The sequence below is a fragment of the Eretmochelys imbricata genome, chromosome 5, assembly GCF_965152235.1.
Source record: "Eretmochelys imbricata isolate rEreImb1 chromosome 5, rEreImb1.hap1, whole genome shotgun sequence".
Lineage (NCBI taxonomy): Eukaryota > Metazoa > Chordata > Testudines > Cheloniidae > Eretmochelys > Eretmochelys imbricata.
Genome location: NC_135576.1, coordinates 50,236,426 through 50,262,748, shown reverse-complemented (window position 1 = coordinate 50,262,748; position 26,323 = coordinate 50,236,426). Strand labels below are relative to the sequence as shown.

At 40.6% G+C, this 26,323-nt stretch overlaps 1 protein-coding gene across 3 annotated transcripts in view; it reads right to left on the bottom strand.

Moving 5' to 3' along the window:
- Positions 1-213: 213 nt before the first annotated feature.
- The window catches only part of MRPS27 (mitochondrial ribosomal protein S27), a 61,057-nt gene continuing 34,947 nt past the window's right edge, over positions 214-26,323 (bottom strand). For all 3 annotated transcript variants that reach the window (XM_077817085.1, XM_077817087.1, XM_077817088.1), the window contains 7 exons: positions 16,839-16,953; positions 16,168-16,246; positions 15,333-15,448; positions 11,218-11,320; positions 9,156-9,298; positions 4,772-4,927; positions 214-598 (listed from right to left, as the gene is read on the bottom strand). In XM_077817085.1, coding sequence (XP_077673211.1) covers positions 359-598; positions 4,772-4,927; positions 9,156-9,298; positions 11,218-11,320; positions 15,333-15,448; positions 16,168-16,246; positions 16,839-16,953 — 952 coding nt within the window. In that variant the 3' untranslated portion in view covers positions 214-358. The remainder of the gene's footprint in view (positions 599-4,771; positions 4,928-9,155; positions 9,299-11,217; positions 11,321-15,332; positions 15,449-16,167; positions 16,247-16,838; positions 16,954-26,323) is intronic.

The window sequence follows — 26,323 nt, the reverse complement described above, 5'->3', positions numbered from 1 at the left end:
TGTTTTGGATTTTATTTTTTTCAAACTTGCTCCAGTGTCAAAGCCCTATACAAATGACAAGCTCCTTTTTGCTTCACTGTGTTTCTGCCTTTGCCATGAGCCCCCCACACCCGCCTCATATACTCATTCTCCTTCTACCCCCTGTAAGGAGAGTTCATTCTAGGCAGGATCATAATTTTTAAACTGCACATGTACTCCAGGAAACAGGCAAAATGGATGGAAACGATCAGTTAGTTTAATTTGCATACCACAAATGTCACATTTACAGCGAGGTTGCATTGCAGTATTAATAATGACATGTGCTTAAGTTTATTACCAGAAGAATATGTAGCATAACAGCAGTCTCTGAGTTGCAATATTAAACAGATGCTTTAGCTAATTCCCTAGCTGCTTGCTCCTGCTTAGCCTTCTCTCTCATCTCTTTTTCTCTCTCCATCAGAAGTGCTTGCTCCCGCTCCCATTCTTTTAGCTTCTGCTCATATTTTGCAATGTCTTCCACTTCACATGCTGGCAGCTTTTCCTTGGTAAGTTGGGTGGTCAGGGTCAACAGGCTTTCAGATTCAACCTTGCCAAGCGAATGCAGTTTTGAATACAGATCCTGTCATAAAAAAGGGTTTAAAAAAAAAATCCAGTCAGTCCCAAAATGTCCACATTATTTCCTGACCTGAAAAAAATGGCTGTTTTTATTTAACTGTTGACTGTGCCATTCTTAGGGGATAATTTAACTTATACATTTATCTTGGCAAAGTGATTTCACTGCAGTAACTGTCCATTTTTGCCATCCTTCCCAAATACACAACATCTAAATTAGTTTTCATTTGGCAATAACCAAGCTGAGACAATCAATTTTTAATTCAGTTAAGTGCTGGAGTTGACTGAACTCACAAAACTAAAGAGAAACACCATAAATAAAACTCTTATGTATCAAATGATAGATGACCAACCAACTAAGACAAATGTAAACTAAACACCTCACTGGTATTTTTAAGCCACAGATAATATAAGGATTTGCCTTGGATTGCCTCTATTAGAATCCCTTTCAACAGATGCAAATCATTTAAATAGTCTCCTAGTAATGTCATACTAAATAGCTCCCATGAGTCCTTGCAGCCATTGCGAACTATCGAATGCCATTACAGACGTTTTCCAACTACTGTGATCTGAAGCTCAGCTATGCTTACACAGACTTTGCAATAGTTCTTGCTTTAGCGCTGTTTATTCAGAGATGGACTCTATGCTCGGTTACACCAGTGTCGTTAACAGCAGAGCTTGGTCAGGAAGCCACGCAGTATTTTTCTTCTGAGCTTTGTTATATATTGACTGTGCAGTATTTCTTGTGGAGTACCCTGATGAAGCACACAAATATTAATTTGCTTAAGTGCTTCAAGACTTAGATCATTCAACAAGGCCATTTGTGGCTTTCTGGAAGCTTACGGTATAGGATGATATTGCATCATTAAGGTAGTAAAATGCCATTGTCAGTGCAACCTTCCAGAGAATAGGGGGAGGGGTTCTTCCTGGTGGAGGAAGATGACATGGCATCAAGCAGCTTAAAAAGCAGTTATTTACCCTTTGCTCACTCTTCTGAAAGGATCACATTTTCTCACACTGTGGTGGTCGAAATAAAATTCTAATATCTATTTCATAGAGTTGACCTCTACCAGGAGATGCATGAAATAGTGTCTCCTCTTCAGAATGTGCAGCTATGTTTCTACCATAGCCCCTTGCACGAAGCCTGAATAAGGGCTTTGCAGTGTCTGTGTGTAATTCACTCCCAAACAAGAAGGCAGACATGGGGCACCTGGACAGCTGGGCTAGAGCTCCTGTTGCAAGCTAAAGCCCATGTCCCAACCCGTACTGTGTTCTATATATTTCGCAGACCCACTGACCACATTCCTTCTTCTCCTTTGTCTGCTCAAAATCTTTCCCCCCTCATCTCTTGCAGGGAGAGTTGCCATGGAGCTCAGCTCTGCAGTGCCCAGAAGACTACAATGTTCCTTTAGCAGCCTCTGCACTTCTTAGACTGCCTGCCCTTGATGGACGCTGCGGGGGAGGGGAGTGGGGTTGAACGCTACATACTCTGGACCGATGGGAATTTTTTAAAATGGTTGAGATAGCGGATTCTGTAAAACTCTGATGTGACAAAAGATCAAGAATTGCTTTGAAGTCACCAGACCATGCAAATGCATGCTCATATCTGGACATACAGCTCTCCTATTTTGTTTGAAATATTTTTAATAAACATACTGGCATGTCAGTGAGAAATGTGACGAGTTAGTATGTATCTAGTTGTGGGGGATGGCATTCCTGACAGCTACTTTCACGCTGCCAAATTAGTCTTTTTTTGTTTAAAAATCACTCCAAAACTTTTCCTACTGCATACCAGAAGGAGGGGAGTACAGACAGATGAGGAGAGGGACACCCACATGTCAAGACATTAAACAAAAAGAAATGCAAAAGAATGAGGAACTAGATGATCTTCCGTCACCTATAACAACTGAACTCTTGGACTGTCCGGAAATACTCTAATACAGAAATGAAACTCATTTAGGAAAATAACAGACTGTAGATGCCAGAAGGCATTTGTAAATAGCTAAATCATTGATTTGTTTTTTTTAAAGCAATTCCCCTGGGCTCCACATGCAGACAGTCCAAAAAGGAACGTTGCTTTTAGACAGAATGGTTTGTGTGTTGCTTGGTGCCTCGCATGAGCTGTCTGTAGAGCCTTTATGTAATGAAAGCCCTGCCCACTGATCATTTAAACAGCTGGAAAGAGTTACTAGAGGAAAGTTGTACTGAACTGTAGGCCTTGGTGTGGTAGCTGAGGACAGGTAATTATTACAGGACAACGTCAGATACAGTCTAAATTATAACTCTAAGACAGAGGTGGACAAACTACGCACTGCGGGCCACATCCGGCCCGTGGGACCCTCCTACCCGGCCCCTGAGCTCCTGGCCCGGGAGGCTCACCCCCCGGCCCTTCCCCTGCTATTCCCCCTCCCCCGCAGCCTCAGCTCACTGCACTGCCGGTGCAATGCTCTGGGCGGTGGGGTGAGCTCCTGGGGCAGCGCAGCTGCAGATCCTGGCCTGCCCCAGTGCTCTGTGCTGCATGGTGGTGGAGCTGTAGCCCCGCCAGCCACCAGGGCTCCAGGCAGCGTGGTAAGGGGGCAGGGAGCAGGGGGGGTTGGATAGAGGGCAGGGAAGTTCGAGGGGGTGGTCAGGGGCTGGGGATGTGGGTAGGGGTCGGGGCAGTCAGAGGGTGGGAAACAGGGGGAATGGGGGCAGGAGTCCCTGGAGGGCAGTCAGGAAGGAGAGGGGGGGTTGGATGGAGCAGTGGGGGGCAGTCAGCGGCAGGGGTTCCGGAGGCAGTCAGGAGACAGGGAGAAGGGGTGGTTGGATGGGGCAGTCAGGAATGAGAGGAGGGGTTGGATGGGGTGGTGAGGGACAGTCAGAGGTGGAGGGTCCGGGGCGGTCACAGGACAGGGAGTAGGGGGTGGTGGATGGGGCAGGAGACCCAGGTGGGCCATCAGGGGCCAGGGAAATGGGGGGTTGGATAGGGGTCGGGGGCAGGGCCATGCCTGGCTGTTTGGGGAGGCACAGCCTTCCCGAACCGGCCCTCCATACAATTTTGGAAAGCCGATGTGGCCCTCAGGCTAAAGAGTTTGCCCACCCCTGCTCTAAGGGCTTGATCCTGGAAGATGGTGAGTATCCTCTACTCTCAGTCTCTTTAGCAAAGATGGAGGGGCACTTAGCACCTCTAAGGAGGCACTCTGCCGAACATCTTCCTTGTTAGCCAGTCTGCAAAGGATTATTTATGCTGTTTCCAAAAACAGCCCCTTTGAATACAAAGCGCAGAAATGAATCCAAAAGCATGTGTGGAAAAGCCAGGCAGAGCAAGCCCAAGCATGAAACAAACAGTCCTAGTAATTTCTTGGAGTAAACATGGAATGAAAGCGTAGCACAGAGACACCATTGTCATCAGCTACCCCTATACAAACAGTATGAACAACAGAGCTAACCACTTTCAGCTGGAAAAACACAAGCCAATATCATCTGAGCAAAAGGAGAAACTCTACTACCTGTGAGTAGTGTTAAGGCAAGGGTTTGCCCAGACATTGCCAGACTGAGGGTAACCTGACAGAAGCCCAAATCTGCAATACGTTTGCATATGATTTCATACACTTTAAATTAAAAAAAAAATCCACACAGCCTTAATATGTGTATGTGAATCTTCCTTGTGCACACCGCTCTAATAATTTGTACTGGGCACATTAGTAGTAGTTTAAAGACCAAAAAAGGGGGTGGGCATGTAACTTCCCAGACTGAAGTTAAATATGACTGTTATAGCTTCTAATGATAACATACCTAATTGGCAACAAATCCTGGACAATGTCAGACCAACGGCATTTGTTTTAACAAGCAAGAGCCCACATATGGTCAAATAATGGATCTGTAATGACACACCATTTTAGCTAACAGGATTTTGATTTATCAGTCTGACGTTATGAAAAGAGAAGATAAAATCCCAGCAGACAGACAAAATAGACAAGTGGCCTTGAGCATTTGTTTCTTTGAAGGCAATTTCCTGTTTGGGGCAGTAAAAATGTAATTCAGTGTCAGTTTTAAAAATGCCAGCTAGCTTTACTGATGCAGGTGGGGGTATCAGTCCATCAGCATAAAAGGAAAACATAAAAGGAAAACATTTACTTGCTGCTGTACACAGTGGAAACCTACTATAGCTTGGTTAAAACGGTAAAAAAGAAAATCTTACTTTAAATTGGGTAAGGTACTCAGGCAGTTTAGACTGCTCTGTTTCTTCAGATTCTATTTGCTTTGGCTTGTGTTCTGATACCTTGACTTCTTCTGATGGTTCTGCCTCAGTTTTTACCTCAGGGACAGACTGCAAAATCGTCTCCAGAATATCAATCTGAACAAGAAATCAGAATTGTTACCATGTAGTTTGCAAACACAATCCAACATCATTTCATGAAGGTGTTCTAAATATAAACATTGATTTTGAGATGGCTGTACTATAAGTTGAACAATTCCACAAGGAACATGATTCACTGTTTCAAGAATTAATGCGGTCTAATATGTTTGGGAGTGTTAAGTTTGGGATTTTCATAAGCGTTGAAACTCTGTTCCCATTCAAGTCGATGGTAAAACTACCACTGACTTCATTAGGAGCAGAGTTAGGCCAATGCTTGGTCTTTCTGAAAAATCCCACCCGGCCACTACTCCAATTTCTGGCTATAAATATTTCATGGTGAAAACAGTACAGACACAACATACCACAGCATTTATATACTGGGAGCTATTTCGGAATGCTTCTGTAATTGAATCTTCACAGGACATTTCAATTCATCTTTGGCTAAAGTGCACTGGGAATTTATGATCTGTTTAACTGGCAGAAAAAACATCTTTAATTCAGCAATTTGATAATTTAATAGGAGGAACAGAAAGAAAACACATTGGCACGTAGCATCCACGGTACAGACTTGGTTTTAATTTATGCGAGATCCTGGTTCTCTTCAGATTGCTTTCAGCTAGATGTACTTTGGCTCTCTGAGAGAACTACCCTGTCTCATAACCTAATTGTAGCAGAACCAAAAGGAATGCATTAGGTTAATGAACTAACTCTATAAACAATTTTTGTATGTACGATCAATGCAAAGGATGGTACTGCTATCTTGATGCTGTTGTGGTATTTGGGGAAAATTTCAGGTTTTTGTAACAAGTTAAAGTTCTGTCTAGTCTGAATTTTTTTCAGGTTTAACTGTTACAAATGCAAGGAGCTGTTATCCTACTGAGAATCCTGATTCTGCAGGCATGCCACTAGGATGAAGTGGATCTATAAATAACCACTGAACATTCTAAGCCTCTGATACTTTCCACAGAGCAAAAGTGATCTTGATGCCTGCAGTTTGTTTATTTTTAAAAATTATTTTCCTACTGTCTGCATTTGTATAACACTTAATGAACCAACATCAAGCTTATTTGAAATAGAACATTTCTCAGTTGCTGTTTCTTGAGACGGTAATCTAATGGGACCATAAACCAGCTTGAAACTACCAATAATGAAACAACAAGATGAGATAAGTGGCAAGAACAAAAAAGCATGCTTAGAAATATGTGTACTCTCATTTATGGAATTCCTCAGAGTATCCAGAGATTTGTTAAGAGCATGTGTATCTTTTTTGTGCACAGCAGCAGTCAAATAATAGTTACAGTATTTATAATGATAACAAAAAGGACACTGAGTTCTTAGAAGAATAAGCTCAGCAGGGAAACAAAGGCCTTGCTAGTCAAAGATTAATGGAAGCTTTAAACCTTAGTAGGAAATTAAATATCTTTCTAGACCACTCTAGAGTTTGTAAAAGCAGACCACAATATAGACCCAGTAGCTTATTACTTACTTATTAAGTCATACTATTGAGATGGTTATTTTGAAGTTTCTCTTTAGATAACAAAACAACTCCAACCAGAAATACCTGCACACACTAAAAATGCATGGGACTAGGTTGTGGAATGGTTTAGAGGATCTCTCAAACAACTGTACTAACTGGGGTTACAGAAGTGTGGGTGAATTTAGTGGTTTTGATATGGCCCCTATTTACTGACATCCCCAAACCACCCCACAATTAATATAATTCTGCATATCTGACAGTCTCATTCAAGGGAGCCCCAGGGCACTGTGGGAAAGAACGTTTTACAGCACTTGATCCAGCTTCCAGTGGACTCGCTTCAAGATTTGCTGCTGATTTCAACAGCAGCAGGACTAGCCCCTGTGTCTCATCTGGTCAATGCTATTAGTTTCTCTCTCTCATGAATGCTACATTCACTCAGAGATAATGATTACAAATATCTAAAAGAAGCTAGCTCTTAAAATGAGCCTTTAAACGGAGATGGCCAGATCCTCCGCTGATGTAAGTCAGCATAGCTCAGTTGGGTTTGAATATGGCCCAATATTTTGCTGTTTTGTGTCATGTTTATGATAATGATTTGGAGATAAGTCACTGGTAACTGAGAGCAGAATTACTCCTCAGCAGAAATGAAGTTTCTTGGTGCTGACTACATATACCTCATGGGTTCTACTAGTTCGGCCCTTGAGGATACTAGTCATGAGTCTACAGACGAGTGTCTCTGATTGTGACTGGTTAAAAATCAGCACCAACTTTAATTTCTGTTACAGTCTGACCAAAAAAAGGTGCAATTTAGACTTGATAAAACTCTTCGGTGTAGAAGTTTCAAAAGTACCTAAGGGTGTGTCTATCCTGCAATGTAAACCCAGGGTTAATAGAACTCCAATTAACAGACTCTTGGTTTGTTAACCTAGGACTTGAGCAGCTACACTCATATGTAATCCCAGGTTAGGAATTGCTGAACCCTGGGTCCAGCATCTACATTATTCAGGCCTGAGTTCAGCCTCCCAGACTTCCTAACATCCTCCCAAAATGAAGTTGTTCTAGCTCTTTGTTAGTAGTGTAGTATGGGAAAATTTGACTGTCCACTGAGATTGACTGTCCAGAGGACACACAGTTGGCTTGTGGGATACTTTTGATGGACTCCCTCAACACGAATCCAGTGGAGCTGCATCTACACTGCAAAGCAATAGGGCTTGAACTCTGGATCCCAGCTTGACTCAGGCTCGTGGAATCCTGGGTTAGTGTGATTTCTGTGTAGACAGAAGGAGGGTTAGGCTTGAGCCTGAGTTTGAACTCTGGACCTACAGTGCAGTGTAGACATGTTCTAAGTCACTTATGTGCTCTTGAAAATTTTTATAATCACCCTGATGGTCCATTCATTAAAATTTGCACAAAGAGGGGTCTGCCAAATCAGGCCATGATTGTTATTTCATATGCAGATAAAAGAAACACAAATTTAGAAGGGACTAGATCAGATCTGAATTTCTATAAACAGAGACAAAAGTTGGTTTCAGGGTTGTGGCACCAAGGGCCATGTTGTCATTGCCCAAAGCAGGCTGAATGGGTGCTTATTTACTGTGTGATTATAAATCTAAACAAACAGACTTGCCAGGACCTACAAGGCTTCATCCTTAAGGCCTGAAAATCAAAACCAAATGCACGCACCGCAATAACTGGTGCTTTGTGGGGTTTGTTAGGATTTTTATATTCCTTAATGACTCAGATCACTGGTGTCCAAACTGTGGCCAAGGGGCCATCTGTGGTCCTTGGGACTCTGAGTTGTGTCTTTAAATAGTATTTCACATTTCAGAAGAAAATTAAGTATTTAATTAGGAATTGGAAATGCATCCCTCAAGCTGCACCCTGTAATTTCCAAAAATAGCCTCAAACTGAGTCCCACCTCCTCACTGCTTCCTCTGCAGCCCTAGAAACTGCTCTGTGGTGGGCCTGTGGGGTGTTTTGAGAAGCTGCTCAGCAACTTCCCAGTTGGCCACCTGCTACATGGCAGGGGCAGGTAAAGAGGTGCTCTGGTTGTCATCTCCAGTTCCCCCGTCAGGCTGTGAGAGCACTGGGGAGAACTGGACAGGAGCTTGGCTGGCTCTGCCTGAGCCTAGAGGAACTCCTAGCAGAGGGAAGTTACCACCCCACCCCCCACTCCCCGCCAGCCATCCAGGGGAGGGTATAAAAAAATTAAGCTGAAAACCAACAACTAGCTAAGGATTCCCTGATTCCATGCCCCCGCCCAGGCTGCTCAGATTTTCACCAGCTGCCAATGGTCCTTTCGAGTCCATTGGGAATACACTGAATGCAGCGCACTCCAACCCATTTCCCCTTTCCAGTCCCCTGAGCTGTGGGCTGTGAGAAGGGAGGCACAGGAGTAGGCTCTGCTGGCTTTGTGCCCATTGTGGACTCTCTCACACCAGGGGAATCCTCAGCAGATGGCTTGGCTCCAGAGCAGAGAATCTGTCCCTAAGTACTGACTGTGGCCTCATGACCTTGTAATATGTCTGGCTCTCAGGCTGGAAAGGCTGAGCACCACTGAACAGACATTGCTTGCTGTCAAAGATGCATCAGAAACAAAGATGCAGAGCGTCAGCTTTGGCCCCACTTTGTAGTGACCAAGACAGGGAGTCCATGGGTCATACTTCAGGATTCCATGGGCTGTGTGTGACCCTCAAGGCCATTATACTGTGCACAACTATTCCATGCTAAACTGTCTTTTACACTTACAGCTTCTTTGCAGAGCTTTATATCCCCTGGGAGTGAGGCCACATTGTCCATCACTTGCAAAGCTCTGCACAGGTATCCTGGTGTCCACATCAGTGGCATTTGATGGTACACAGCTCGCAGTCCTTTGTGCAACTCCACTTTTCCTGTTGTACAATAATATCTAAGAGTTAATACTTTACTGTTTGAGCCCTGAGATAAGGAATGACAAAGGGCTGCACTAAAAACGTGAAAGTAACTCTTGTAGTATCTAAGGAAATAATAACTTGCTCCAGAGCCTTACAAACATTTACTAATTTCGCCTTACCGCACCCTAGTGAGCTAGGTAAGGATTAACATCTGTCTTGCAGCTGGAGAAACTAAGACAGCTGTTAGGCCAAACTTTTCAGCAGAGGCCTTCATTTGGGTGCCCAACTTGACTCGTTAAGCCTCATTTCTGGGAATGTTGAGCACCACAACTCCCAATGACTTTCACTGGTGTATTAGGTGCTCAGCACCTCTAGAAATCTGGCCGATGTACCAAGAGTTAACACATTATAAAACATGAAACATCTATTCTACATATAGAGAAATGAAGATCAACATTCCACAGTGTGATTATATGTTGGTAAATGCTGACTTACAATGGTAACCAGTCTAAGCTCTTGACTCTCACCGCGGTAACTAATGGTGTATTTTTGTTATACCCTTTTGATCCAGCCTTACCTCGCTTACTGGAGTTCATATAACCTTTAATTGTCTAACTTAGTTAAAATTATGGCTCTGACAATGCAAGCAATTAAAACACACACTTTTCTTACATGGAGGAGGATGATTTAGGAAAAGCACTGTAACAAATGCACAGACAAAGCTTATTGGACTATGGCTAAATTTAAATTGCTAAAGTGCTCCAGGTCAGGCTATGCCTAGAGACATCTTTCACTCTTGCAGAGGTCTGTTCTGTTAGTGTTGGCAAGATTGTAGAATACGTGACATTGCAGTAAATAGCTTTTGATCCACTGAATGTCAATGTAATGGGATGAGGACTATTCCTCACAGACAACAGTAAAGTACATTTTCTAAATAGAACCACTTCCCAGCCAATCTATATGGCATAACAAATCTGAATGCCGACCAAACAGCAAAAATCTATCTGTAACAATATCTCGAAGGGATGGTAAACTAACAGCCCCATGGAAAACTTGTTTTCAAATTTACTTACAATTTTTATCTCCCTTTTGATTGAGTGTGCAATTTTTTCTTACAGTCAGGTTAAATCAGAATCAACATCCTTATTCTGCCATTACACATTTTACTTTGCAGTTACATTTTCAAAACATGTCTAGTTTTTATTACCTTTGATAGATTTCTAAAATAAACTGATACAATGATGGAGCAATCATGTAAAGCTTGCTGCTAAAATAGGTGTTTACCCAGAGGTAAATGGCAGTTTTGCAGTGGAGAGGGAAGAAAATCACTATGCATTTTATAGTCTTCTGTGAAACGCAGGAATTATGAAAGTTAAAAGAAGTACAGATGTGAAATTTCAAAAAAATTCAGATCGAACGCTATTTATTTAAATAACATTGCCTAACACACCACACCTGGTGCTACTTACACACATCCAGCATACTTGGTATGCTGCGAAAAATGCACTTCCTATATCAACTATCTCACTTTGGAAACACTGAAGTTCCAATGAAATGTAAACATCTAAAAGAATACCTCCTCTTATTCCATTGTAGCAGGGCAACCTGAAGGGGAAGCCCACAGGGAAGGGAAGGTGTGAAACTGATGACAATTTTAGGCACAATTTTCACAGTTAAATCTGTTCAACTCCATTCTTAGTTCACATCCTGGTGACCTCCCCACCCTGACTGACGCAAGCTGAAGATGGATGGAAAATCACTCAGATCTGGTTTGTATTTGTATCAAAACTTTCCCAATATTTAAGCCTAATTCTATTGTCTGTGAATGATGATATTTTAATATACCAAAGAAATAATGTAATAGGACTCTTTTTATTGAAATCAATGAGTACAGTTCAGGAAACAAATATTGGTACGTAAGGAACTTACAAACTTACCAAGGAATGTATAGCCATACAGCTGGGAGCTAAAACCCACAGTGTTTGTCTGTTTTAGGCCTGTAAGCAGAAGAGAGGCTCCAAGATTTCTTTCCTCTTCCCACTGTAAATAATTCAAAACAGATTAAGTCTTTCTTGTATAAAACATTAATTTACAATGGCTACAGTCAAACATAGCATGTGCTAGCCTTATATCATATAACATGGGGAGGTAAAAAATCCTTAAATAGGTCAGTAATACTGGAAATCACCCCTTACCAAAAACTCAAAGTTACAGTCTTAGCTTGTATTTAAGAGGATTTGTAACTTCTTGGAAGACAGTATTAATACAAATTCAGTAGCCCAGATCCTTAATTGGTATAATTAAGCATAACTCTGTTGAAATCAACAGAGCTATCTTCATTTACCAATTGAAGATCTGACCCGGTGTTCTGAAATTCATAGTATTCAGAAAACAAAATTGCACAGGTCTATGCACGGAAGCAGTCGCCCTCACCCTGCAAAAAAGGGGGTGGGAGCAGGCCAAGGGACCAGAAATTAAAATGTATGAGTCTTACAACCACAGTGAAGAGAATGCTAACAGGGTAGGAAATCATTGGGCAGAGGAAATGCCTCATCTACAATTGTGAAAGGAATATTAGGGCAAAACCAAACAAAATGCGTCGTACCAACACAATTGGTCTAGTTAGTAATGCCCTAGGACTCACTGGAGACATGCTCTGCTCTTAGGAAGGAGCACTGTATGAGCGTCTGTAAAGATCCAGACCACCCTTGAGGCTAGGAGACTGGGGCCAAATTAGTAAGTATACTAAAACCACATGAGTAGTTTGGCCTTGGGAAACATACAGTATTCTCCTTCAGCAGAACAAAAACAAAGAAGCAGACTTAAAGAATTAAGGGAAAGAGGATGAACAGTTGTCAGCCACAGACTGCTTTCAATTTGCTTCAGTTGTCTCTAAAAAAAGTTAATTGTAAGTGGATGCTTAACACAATTAATATTTACAAGGGGAAGGAACACAAGCCACAACAGGAAAAGAACAGGTTAAAGATTATTTAGATAAGTTAGATATATTCAAGTCAGCAGGGCTTGATTAAATTTATCCTAGCGTAGGTAAGGAACTAGCTGATGCAGTCTTGGTACCATTAGCAATTATCTTTGAGAACTCATGGAGGATTGGTGAGGTTGCAGAAGACTGGAAAAAGCCAACACAGTACCTATCTTTAAAAAGAGGAACAAAGAGGACCCAAAAAATTATAGATCACTCAGCCTACCTTTGATCCTGGAACAAATTATTAAACAATCAATTTGTAAGGACCTAGAGTATAACAGGGTGATAAGCAATAACCAACATGTATTTGTCAAGAACCAATCAAGCCTAACCAACCTACTTTCCTTCTTTGATAGGGTTACTGGGTTTAGTAGATGGGAGTGAAGCAGTAGATGTGATATATCTTGATTTTAGTGAAAGTTTTGACAGTCCCTCATGACAGTCTCATAAGTAATCTAGGTAAATATGATCTAGATGAAATTATTACAAAGTGGATGCACAACTGGTTGAAAAATTAGTTATCAATGATTTGCTGTCAAACTGAGAGACCATATTTAATGGGGCCCAGCGGGGTCTGTCCTGGGTCCAGTACTATTCAATTTTTTCATTTAATGCTTGGATGAAGGAGAGGAGAATATGTCAATAAAATTTGTGGATGACACCAATCGGAGGGGGATTACAAGTACATTGGAGTATAAGATTAGAATTCAAAATGATCTCGATAAATTAGAGATTTGGTCTGAAATCAGCAAGATGAAATTCAATAAAGATAAGTGTAAAGTACTTCACTAAAGTACTTTTCTACTTTGAAAAATCAAATGCACAAATACAAAATTGGGAATAACTGGCTAGACAGTAGTACTACAGAATAGGATCTAGGGGGTTACAGTGGCTCACAAATTGAATGTGGGTCAACAATCTGATGCAGCTTCAAAAAAGACAAATATAATTCTGAGTAATGCGAGTGTTGTGTCTAAGGCAAAGGAGGTAATTGTCCCACTCTACACAACACTGGTGAGGCCTCAGCTGGACTACTATGTCCAGTTTTGGGCACCTCACTTTAGGAAAGATGTGGACAAACTAGAGAAAGTCCAGAGGAAAGCAACAAAAAATGATAGAAGGTTTAGAAAACTTGACCTGTGAGAAAAGACTAGGCATGTTTAGTATTGATAAAAGAAGATTGAGGGGGCAGGGAGAGGATCTGATAACTGTCTTCAAATATGTTAAAGGCTGTTATAAAAAGGACAGTGGCTGACTGTTCTTCATGGCAAGTCAAGAAGTAATTGGCTTAATCTGCTGCAAGGGAGTTTTAAGTTAGATATTAGGAAAACCTTTTTAACAATAAGGACGGTTCAGTACTGAAATGAGCTTCCAAGGGAGGCTATAGAATCATCACTGAAGGTTTTTAAGTACAGGTTAGACAAACACCTGTCAGGGACAGTCTAGGCATACATGGTCCTGCCTCCACACACAAGGGGTTGGACTAAATAACCTCTCAAGGTCCCTTCCAACCCTTCATTTTTATTATTTCTATGAACACAAAAGAGAATGAAAGTAAAAGACAGTGAATTGAAGGGGCCCTAAACTCTTCAATAACTCTGTTTTATTGCATTGCACTCCAGTATCTTGGTGTATCCTCCTCACCCTTGAAAAACTATTAAACAAATTAATATCCTCATGGGGAGTAAAAATTGAGCCAAGAGACTCCTGAAGTACATGGGCTTTCAATAGCAGAGGGATTCAGCATCCTGAATTAACAAGGTATTTAAGGGCACATTTTCAAGACATGGCATTTGTGTGTGTATATTCTATCACCTGATGGTGTCTGAATATGCATAGCAAACACACAATGGATTCTGTCATGTTGACTAGCATTTGTGGTCATGGTAACAGTGCAAGCGATGTATGTAGGTGATTTGCATATACCCAAATAGAGGATGGGATTTTTGTTCCCCTAGATTCATGATTATGCAATCAGGAAAGACAACTCAAATGACTGACTTTTATAGACGAAAGGGAAGAAAGGAGAATAGGGCAATTGAACAAACAGGTATCAGCAATGAAAAATATATGAAATTACTAGCCAATTGATTAAAACCTTATGACATCTGTGGTTTCTTTTAATATGTTACTAAATATGTTTCAAGTAACAAAAATGGGGCCTTTAAGCACTCTTCTTAAAGAAGAAGTGCTCCGCCCAGGAGCTGAGTGAGGGGGATGTCGCCACTTTTGGGAAGACCCCCAGGGAAGCGCTGCCCAGAGCCCGCCTCACCCCATCCCATGCCCTAATCCCCTGTCCCCTCCCACATCCAAACTCTGCTGCTGGGAGGATGTGGGGGGTGCAATGGCCCGAGACTGCCCCAGCAGCTGTTGGTGCGACTGGCACAGGGGCTGCCTGAGCTGCCCCTGAGCCAGGCACACCAGCCACTGCAGAAGTCACGGAAAGTCACGGAATCCGTGACAAACTCGCAGCCTTAGTGATAAGAGACAAAGCTAGTTAAAAAAACCTGAGTATTGTATACTGAATCCAATATTTCCAGAACCCAACAGGTGTCAGAAATCCTCGTGAAAAAACTACACAGCACTAGACCCTTACCGCCATCATTGCCACTGAAGAACATCCCTACCTGTGAGTAACACTTACATTCTCTTTCTGTGGTGCTTCCCAGACTGCATTGTTTAGTTAATAAATTGTAAATGTATCTTTTTATAGCTTTTCTTTATTTGCATTTATAAAATTTTTCAAATGACTTGGAGCCCAGTACTAGTCAATCCTGCAGATAGAAAGAAATGATGCCTAATCTGCACCGTAAACTCTGGTTCTTCTTCATTTAATCTCCTAAACATCTAGAAATACCCAGCCTCCTTTTGAGAGACAGAGATAACAAAAGGGACACCGATTTTGCTTTTCCTATGCTGATAAAATCAGCTGAAATGTTGGCACCTGATCACTTCATTTTCTAAGTTAACTTGGATGGGTGTTACCTAGTTTAGTACCCCCACGGGGATGCAGTAACCCTTTGAACCTGAGGCACTGTAGATAGTTTTAATGTGCAGCGAGCTTACTGTAAATTCTGATTTGGTTGCCAGGTATTTGTATAAGACATGGAGGGAGAGAAGTTGTGTTGAGAATTCATCAAAGCTTTCCTGAAGCATGATCTCAGTAACTACTGACACAGCATCTATGGAGGAAAATAAAATAACAATTTACAGGCTGAAAACACTGGCAAAACTCACGGTGACTTCAGTGGATGCAGAATCAGAGTCATAATGAGATAGGAAAAAAAACAGCCTCCTTATACCTAGTACTAGAGAACTACTATATACAATTCAGGCTACTCTGAGCCCTGGTCTACACTACAATTTTATGTTGGTATAACTACATTGCCCTAAGCAACAGTTCTACGACCTAACCCCTGGTGTAGACAACTACTGTCTCTCAGGGAGGTGGAGAACCTGCACACATCTACCAGCAAACTGGTAAATGACTTCATGATTAAGCTGTTTGCAATAAATCTGCTATTAAATGAGTATTCTATCTCAGATATCTAATTAATACTCCCTACCCTCACCCCACCACATAATATACAATATGCTTGACTTCAAAAACATGGGGAAAAGGTAGTTTAGATTGAAGAGAAGTTAAAGATGGTAGAAAGCTGATGAATCCTAAGTGTTTCAAAATTATGCAAAGACACCAAAGGAAACAGAGGAACCAAATGTAATCATGTGGAAAAGTAGATTGGGGCAGGGCGGAAGATATGTTAAACTCCAGAGGGAAAAAAAGGGCTTTAAGAGAAACAATTTTGGTTTTAATTCACTATAAGACTTTTAAAAATCCAATGTACCATTGTTATGAAAAGCATAAAATTGATGACATAACTGATATGTGGTTTCTTACCTTCATAATTTTCATTCTTTATAAAATAATCCAATAATATATTGAAGATAAAGTTATCTGGGAAAATTCCATATTGTACCTAAAAAGGAGAGAGAGAAAAACACATTGAAAAATATCATGAGTGCTCTATGTTTGGAATTGTGATTTTAATAAGTGCTACAGTGATTAGAACATGGGAGAGGCATCTTGTATAATGTGGTGTTTATTTGTTTAAATTTAATCAACAAAAGAACTAACACACATGCTTGCAGACTTGGGCCATGGATGTAAGCGTTCAGAATCAGAGCCCATGTGCTTATCACCCTGATAACTACGTTTCTATGACATGTCCTTTCCTCCACCATTGGTGGTTTTCTGTCCTCTTTTTAGATTTCTTCAGGATTGGGTAGGAACTGTCTTCCCATCTGTCTGTACAGTGGCCAGCACATTTTGGACACTACCACAGTGCATGCGGGGGAAAAGACATCAAGTGGGGAAAAGTAAAAAAAAAAAAAAAGCTGGGAAGAGCTTTATTTCAAGCTCTGTTCCATCTATATTTTTAAATTCCACAAAAGTATGTAATCCAAGACTGCAGTCTATGGGGAGACTTGCTTATGATAGGAATTCAGAATAAGCTACACTTGTCTAATGCTGATCAAATAAAATCTTGCCTTTTCTCTTAAAAACCTCACCTTGTTTTTTAATGTGTACAAGGCTTTGTCCTGTGCACCATATTTGATGCACTGTCTGATCCAGCTGTGGATAGTCCAGTCTCTCAGGTACCAGCAGTTCGGACTATGTCGAAACCTAAAGGACAAAACAGAAGAGTCTTAAGTTACAATTAATTTCTTCCCAGAAGTCTCACAGATGCAAAGGGCATAACTTAAAACAATCAGCAGTATTTAAGAACACCACCATCACCTCACCCCACAAAAAAGGTGTATCTTTTTGTAGCTGCAGCAGTATGAAAGCTCTGCCTATACTTTGATGCCTTAGGCCCAACTTATTAATATTAGAATGGCAAATCTTTTATAAATTTATCCTGCCTACCTGAACTTTGATGAGTCAGATACTATGGGACCTGACCCCCCCCCCCCCGCCCATGATTTTGTAGTACACTTCTACTCCGATATAACGCAACCCGATATAACACGAATTCGGATATAACACGGTGAAGCAGCGCTCCGGGGGGGTGGGATGGGGCTAGGCTGCGCGCTCCGGTGGATCAAAGCAAGTTTGACATAACTTGGTTTCACCTATAATGCGGTAAGATTTTTTGGCTCCCGAGGACAGCGTTATATCGGGGTAGAGGTGTATTAGCAAGCATTATCTATGCTCATCAAAGAAAGGATCTAGCCAGTCCTTCCATTCTCCTAGAGGAATATAACTTAATCATGTTATGAAGGGGACAGAAAGGAACCGAAAAGGATTACTTAATTTTTAAACTGAGTTCATCTAGTTTGAGCTCTTGTATAACACATAGGACTTCCCTCAAATAATTCCTAGAGCAGATCTTTTAGAAAAACATCCAATCTTGATTTAAAAATGGTCAGTGATGGTGAATCCACTGCGACCCTTAGTAAGTTGTTCCAATGGTTAATTACTCCTACCATTAAAAATTTGTCTTATTTCCAGTCGGAAAATATTTTTGAGGTGCCTGGGCCTGATTCACATATCCCACCTCACATACCCCTGAGTACCTCAATTGCTTTCAGTGGCATTACACTGATTTATACCAATGTCAGTCTGATTAGACTCGGACCCATGGAAGTGCTCACTGAATAAAAACAAACATTAAATTTAAACAAGTTAATTAATTTTTCCTGTATTTACTTTTTGTTACAATCATAACTTCAAGTGGATTTCCTCTGGGGAGAAAACCTCACAAGCCAAGTTGCAACCCAGAACAAATCTCTATGCCTCTATCAAGTTGGGGTAGGAGGAGGTAAAGGAAAGCAGGATTTAAAATGGAAGTGTTGAGACAACCTTAAATTCTGATCAGGTACAAGGTTTTAGGACTAAATGTATTTTCCAGTGAAAGCCTATTCTTCCCCATCTCCCTCCCCACAAAAAAAAAAGAGCATCTGAAAATAATATTTTGCACCAGAGAATGAAAAACCTAGAACTCATGCTCCATCTTATATAGTAGCTCCAATTGGTTTTCATAAACCTCACAGTCAGCTTCCTGCTGCTGCTGGTCATTTTCACAAAGGCGATCAGCCTATGATGAACAGCTGAGGATTGGGGATGGTGCAGATCCAAACTTGCAAGATTAAATGCTGGAAGGTTCATCCTTATTCACCCAAATATGTCTCACAATTTGTTCGGAAAATTAGTGACCAAAACCTGCAGATTCTTGCAGTAGTTATAGTCTGTAAAATAAACTAAAAGCCCCTATGGTAGGGTCCGTCCTGCTCTTGGGCTGAATTACATATCTAAGTGTCAAGAGATACCTGAAACCTTTCATGTTTTGCACTGTGCATCAAGAAAAGGTTTTATGCCTAAAGTACAAAAGCTCCAGTTCCTGCAGAAAACTGCGATGGCTGAGTTGTACTAATGTGCAGATGCTAGCAGCCTGGAGCTACGCTACATCACCATTTAGTTGCAGGATTGGCTCTTCCATCTGAATGAGCATGCCTTCCAGAACATTTATCAGATTATTGTAGCACCAACCCTCTCCCCCTCTCCTCCCCCGTGAATTCCTACAAATTGTATCCTATGGCTAAAGGCTATACAGATCACCAAGCTTGGAAACCAGGGAGAAAATGTTCAAGTCTATAGAATCTGCAGAGTTGCTAGAGACTGGACTGCCAAAAGCAGTGACTTTGAGATGTAAGCTACTAAATAAGGTCTAAGTATAGAGTTATTTACGTGGCAGATGAGAGCACACTTTTTAAATATCAAGATATAACATGCACTCTGTTGATCTACTTGCTTTCTACTCTTCTCCCTCTTCTTCCCCCCAACTCTAATATTGGGAACAGCAAGATCCTATATTTGCTTTAATGAAAGTCCTGCTTCACTAATGCTTACAAAAAGCATCAATTACACACATTCAGACTTAATCATATCTTGACGAAACAATTATCTAATTGCTACAGACTATTTCACCAGTCATTTTAAAAAAAAAAGGTCAGAATGAAATCTTGACATCCACTGCCAGATAATTCAAAGTTGCTTCATTAAACAGCTAACATCCTTTCCTAAGTACAAAAATACAGTCCTGCACTAGAAAGACATGACCGTAATACTTTCAAATACACTAAAAATATCCCACTGATCTCTACCTGGTCTTTAGTATTTTTTTCCAGTGGGGTGGTAGTAAAGGCTTGAAGGGAACATTAAAAGAATTAAGACTAATAATGGATCTGAATATTCATCTTTAAGCAGAGCTGTGTTTCTCTTCTAAAAGATACCAGACACAGCGATGCCTCCATTATTTCTCCCTGCATGCTAGAAGCACTACAGTATATTGTAATGCTGAAATTTTTTTCTTGATTCAAGAGTTAAATTGCAAGTGAATGGTAAAGGGCTTTAGCAGGAAGTGCTATGTTGTCTAAAAACTGGAGTCAGCCTGAAATTAATTTAATTAGTGAAAGTTTCTGAAAATGACATGACCATCAAAGTCCTTGGAGGGTATACAGTAAAGATGACTAAAACACTGGTGATTGTGACCTGGGACTGGTTTTCCTTTGTGGGTGAACAGCACCCAATATGATGTGGGCACCACAAGTGTACAAATAATAATTATTTGTATTACTGTAACACATAGGAGCTCCAATCATGGACCAGGACCCCCTTGTGTTAAAAACCCTGTACAAACACAGAACAAAGCTTGTCCCTGTCCCAAAAGAGCTTACTATCTAAGAAATTAATAATTACTAAAGAGTTGTGCATGGAAAGGGAAGGCGGGGAGCAGTGCCAAATTAACTCACTTTGTCTCCAACACTCTCACAAATCTTGGGAGACAGGCCAGTCCTTGCCTACAGACAGCCCCGCAACCTGAAGCAAATACTCACCAACAACCACATACCACACAACAGAACCACTAACCCAGGAACTTATCCTTGCAACAAAGCCCGTTGCCAATTGTGCCCACATATCTATTCAGGGGACACCATCACAGGGCCTAATAACATCAGCCACACTATCAGAGGCTCGTTCACCTGCACATCCACCAATGTGATTTATGCCATCATGTGCCAGCAATGCCCCTCTGCCATGTACATTGGTCAAACTTGAAAGTCTCTACGTAAAAGAATAAATGGACACAAATCAGATGTCAAGAATTATAACATTCATAAACCAGTCGGAGAACACTTCAATCTCTCTGGTCACGCAATCACAGACATGAAGGTCGCTATCTTAAAACAAAAAAACTTCAAATCCAGACTCCAGCGAGAAACTGCTGAATTGGAATTCATTTGCAAATTGGCTAAGTCATTATGCAAGGTAGCCTATTTCCTCATGTTTTTTCCTACCCCCCCACCCCCCAGATGTTCTGGTTTAACTTGGATTTAAACTTGGAGAGTGGTCAGTTTGGATGAGCTATTACCAGCAGGAGAGTGAGTCTGTGTGTGTATGGGGGTGGGTTTTTGGAGGGGGGTGAGGGAGTGAGAGAACCTGGATTTGTGCAGGAAATGGCCTAACTTCATTATCATGCACATTGTGTAAAGAGTTGTCACTTTGGATGGGCTATCACCAGCAGGAGAGTGAATTTGTGTGGGGGGGTGGAGGGTGAGAAAACCTGGATTTGTGCTGGAAATGGCCTAACCTGATGATTACTTTAGATAAGCTATTACCAGCAGGACAGTGGGGTGGGAGGAGGTATTGTTTCATATTCTCTGTGTATATATAAAGTCTGCTGCAGTTTCCACAGTATGCATCTGATGAAGTGAGCTGTAGCTCACGAAAGCTCATGCTCAAATAAATTGGTTAGTCTCTAAGGTGCCACAAGTACTCCTTTTCTTTTTGCGAATACAGACTAACACGTCTGTTACTCTGAAACCTTTAAGACAAGGAGTCAGTGAACTAGAGAGATCATTGTGAAACTAAGTATGTAGAATGAAATAATGTACCTTGATTCTACTACCAAAAGTAGCATGTCTCCTCCTCCCCCTGTGTGGAAATAATCTACTTTAGTAAGGTGACTGATTCAAACTATTGCTTAATACTTGCAGAAACTAGTTATTAATATATCTTGGAGTTGGCAGTTATGATGTACAGATGTATTCAGCACAACTGACATGACTTCAGCTGAGAAACTCCCTACTATCAATGAGTTGTAGATAAAGCCTGCATATTACACTGAGAATATAGTCCTAAACTACTGATTTCCTGCATCAGGACTTTATTTGTTATTTATAGTAATACTGAAATATTTCAGTGTTTTAGACGACAGTGAATAATGAAGCAATTTATCAGATGCTGAAAATGCATTAGGGCTGGCTTTTCTGCTCAAAACCGTAAGAAGTGCAGAACAAGCTGAGTTGGTTCCTTTTTTAAACATAAGAATTGCCCTTTTAAAATTTGTCTGATGCCACCAAGTGGTGAAATTATATATTACCACATTCATATACAGGTTTCAGAGTAACAGCCTTGTTAGTCTGTATTCGCAAAAAGAAAAGGAGTACTTGTGGCACCTTAGAGACTAACCAATTTATTTGAGCATAAGCTTTCGTGAGCTACAGCTCACTTCATCGGATGCATACTGTGGAAAGTGTAGAAGCATTCATATACAGTTTTTCAAGGAAATTACAGTAGTCCTGAAGCCGACAACAGAATGGTAAAGAAGGCAGCAAATTCTCTTCAGTTAAAAAAAAAAAAAAAAAAAAAAAGTAAAGATGCCAGAACTTGCATGCTCCAGAACTAGTTCACAGAATCAGAGCAGTGGCAGATGGAACAGATCAATTGAGCTGTCTAGTCCTCTCTGTCCTCCAAACCATTCAAGATGGTTCCCTAGAAAAAAATTCTGATTTTTAAATTCTACTTTAAAATGTCCAGTTGTTGATGGGGCTTCTGTCACTACTTCCCTTGAGAGATTATTTCACATTTCAGGATGGCCTTGTGGTTAAGGCACTGGACTTGGACTCAAAGGTGTGGATTCAATTTCCAGCTCTGCTAGAGACTTACTTCTTGCGTGCAATCTCTCTGTTTCCCATCTGTAAAATGGGAACAACAACTTCCTTGGTCTTGTCTATTTAGACAGCAAGCTCATCAAGGCGGGGACTGTCTCTTATGAAGTGTATGTGCAACGTACAATGGGATCTCTGAGGCCTCGAGGCGCTTTTATAGTAATTGCATTTTGTAGAGGATTTTTACTGAATTTCACCTGAAATTTCCCTTTTTTTAAATGTCATCTTGTTATTCCTAAACAACTTTGAACGACCCTAAATATTTTTTTCTCTCTCTCTGGCAATGACAGTCTTCACATATTTGGAAGATTGCTATCATACTTCCCACCTCTACCCATAATTGATGCTCATAGCTTTCACTCATCTTAACTTTCCCCATAATAGTTAACCTATCAGCTGATTGGTGTATGTTTTTCTCCCTTTCATAGCATGGATCCTGTCTTATGTTGAACACTACAGTGAAATTCTTCATTTAACTTTTAAGATGTCTTTTAGTTCTCTAGAACCAAAATGGGGGATGGATCTGGATGCTAATCTGTTTTAATCTGGAAAAGGAACAGAGTCAGGATTCTTCTCATCCACTTCAGATTCTAAAAGGTCTTGGAGCAAAATAGAAATGGAAATAACAAGATGAAAAATGCCTCAACTCCTAAGAAACATCTCTAATTGCCAGGAAGAAGCGGCCTCTCTGGAATTAATCCAAAGCCACTCCACTTTCTAAATGCAAGTCATATGGAGATGCAAAGCTCCTTGGCAATGCCATGTTTTTTTTCTTCCAAGGCACATTTTTCAAGCTACAGTGCATAATGATCAAATAGACTTAGCTTGGAAACTAACATGCGAAGAAAAACGTCACCTAAATGTCTCCTTTGTTCGTCAGGTCAAGCTATATACCCTGGGAGAAATCCTCGGCATTTGAAATGGGCCCAGAGGCAGTGATCATGTGTCAACGTCAAGACAATTGCCCTGCAAAACTTTGTGGTTTGGAAATTTCCTTTTTAAAACATGAGTGAGTGAAGGAAGTGTCAGTTTTCTCTCTTTTCAGCTATATCCGTGTGTGTGTGTGTGTTTGTCTGCACGAGTGTGTATACTCTGTTTAAAATCCAAATCCAGTACAGTACGTAGTCATACCATTCATGCAAGAAAAAGACAAGTCATTTCTTAACATAATGACTCTAACTTCAGGTAGGAGCACAGGGAACAATTTTTTATTTTTATTTTTTTTACTTTTAAAGTAAAATAAAAACATTATATAGAATTAATGTAGAATACTGTTGCTACATAGTATAACGAATCAATTATCTTTTAAAAACAGATTGATCAAGTCAGTGCGGGGGGCGGGGGGGAAGAGCAGAATATTTGTAAATTGGGGGAGCAGAATAATTGCCAGGCACAACTGCTCTCTCCTACAAGTAGGCCACTATAGAAAAGGCTCACCGCACTACCTGAAAAGGGTCATGTGTTTAGATTATCAACCATTACGTTTTAATTCTTTATCTGCTTTCTCTAAAGGAGTTTAAACCTGTTATCCCTTGCCTCTGAGCTATTCTAAGCATTTGTATTCCACCCACTGCCACAGCATCTATATGGTTGCCTTTTTTTTCTTCCCCAAGTAATTTGTAATTTCTGTAGTATCTTCCTTCTTAGCATCACAAAGAGCTTTCCAAGCACTGATGAATTTAGCCTTACAATAAGGCTTTCAGGTAGGGGGCAATTATTAAGGTCTTTTAGAGATGGGAAACTGAGGCACAGAAGCATAGTTAAGTTTCAGAGTAACAGCTGTGTTAGTCTGTTTTCGCAGAAAGAAAAGGAGTACTTGTGGAACCTTAGAGACTAACCAATTTATTTGAGCATGAGCTTTCGTGAGCTACAGCTCACTTCATTGGATGCATACCGTGGAAACTGCAGCATAGTTAAGTCACCCAGCAAGTCTGTAGCAGAACAGGGAATAGAACCCAGAACTCAAAACCCTGTGGCCAGGCTTCACTACTTAATCATACTTGCCACTCCCTTCTCTCCCCTTCCGATTCCATTGCCCTTTTATTTTTATCTTGTCCAAAGTGTGGTTGGTTGGTTTTTGTTTTTAACACCCATGTGCAGTAATAATCAAGAGTGGTAAAAGCACCAGACACATTTGGTGTGGATTTTTGTTGGGAGAAGTACACACTTGCATATACCATCATTTAGGAAGAGTTTAGATGTGCATGGGTTTGCATGAGAAATTCATATGATCATGGAAAACAATCTCTTAACAGTATAAGGAATAGTATTTACCATTCAACAATCGTGAAAAGGCTAACATTTTGCTCAAAACTATTCTGCTGCATAGAAAGAACAGCTTCAAAAGGTCTCTTTCCGTCAGTGACTGAGGGGCAATCAAGCCACATGCTGGCAAGATCTGGTCCATCCATTACTGACCCATTTAGTATATTTGACAGTCATTTATGTGAATTGCCTTACAAATGACTGACAAGCTGAATTTTTGATATAACAAGCACTTCTGCCCAATGTTGTCAATCTCTAGCCTTATGTCATTTCAAATGCTCCTCTTTCTTTTGATAGAGTTAACACATCTCTCTGAACAAACCAGAAAAGAACAATCTTATGTTTAGAGAGGAAAACAGGATTGTCAAGCAGTTGCAAAAAAAGTAAGAGCTGCTACTCATTTCATACAAAAATATTAATGGAGACTCACTGCACAAAGACAAAGGAAATGCTGTGTTTTCATAAAAATACACAAAAGCAGCATTAGAAAAGAAATAGTAACAGCAGCAGTTCTAGAACCTGCAGCAAAGCCCAACAGGGAGAACACACAAGGTGCCCCCCTTCAGGATTTGATACTTTCTCAATTGATGGAAAACTCCCCTGGCTGTTACTGCAGTTCCTCCAGAATCTTCTAATGGCCACATCTCTTCAGAACAATATGAAACAATACACTAGCGATAGTCTTAAGATGCATCAACAAAAGTTCGGTTCTCAAAACAAGGTTCTCATCATGCCTCAAGTCCTCCTCAATATGATTTTGATTAAGGGACTGTGGGTGTTTTTCATAACCCAGAATAACAGTTCTTCAGACTCAGGCATTGTCTAGACCAGGATTTAAAGGTGCTAACTAACATGCTTTAAAAAGTCTAGAACAGACAAGACATATTGCCTTTAACGCAGTTGAGGTGACTGAGTTAAAGCCGTGTCTCCCAATTGTTTGCTGTGCAGTTTATATTGCACTTTGGGAGCCTACAGAAGAAAAGCACTGGGGAAGTGTAAACACTGCTAATAAACTCAGAAGATGGCATTTAGCCTAGTTTCCTGTAGAATGTAAGTCAATTATTTTATCAGTGTTTTAATTTTTTTTTTTACATTTGAACAAAAACTAATGAACAAACATCTTTTGGATTTTACTTTTTCAGATTCTCAGCAGGACAGAAAGATGCATTAGAAAGAGATTAGTTTCACTCCTTGTTGCTCAAGGATAAACCCCCGATGAAAGACAGAGACCCAACAAACACTTTAAAATACTGGCCCTATTCTCCCCAGTCCTTAGGATGAACAGAGTATCTGATTGCACATCTCCCTCTCTCTCAATCCTAACAGAAAAGAAAAGGGGATAGGAGGAGAGAAGAAATCAGAATTTCTTGCCACGGGTATGAAGAACTTTCATCATGAAGCTGAAACTCCTTTGAGGTGCAGCAGTTAAGTAAGTAAATGGGGAAAGCCTTTTCTTAACACAAAAAAATCTTACTGACAATGAAGGACACAGCTCCTAGGAATTCTGCCTCTTAAAAATACTTCTGGGCTTTTACAGTTGAAAATGACCAGATTTGAATACAAATGCCACTAATAATCTAGTGTTAGGATGCAGAGAACGATACGCTCAGGAAAACATGGAGCATGATGGGGTGAGCTGTTGCTATAGCAATTCTACCAGAAGATAATCTCTAGTGCCTTCCTTAGTCCCCAGTGCAACCATAATAAAGTCTAATTTACAACCAACACTTGCATTAATTATATCTTCCCCTAGTATACTGGCATGGAAATACAGGTTA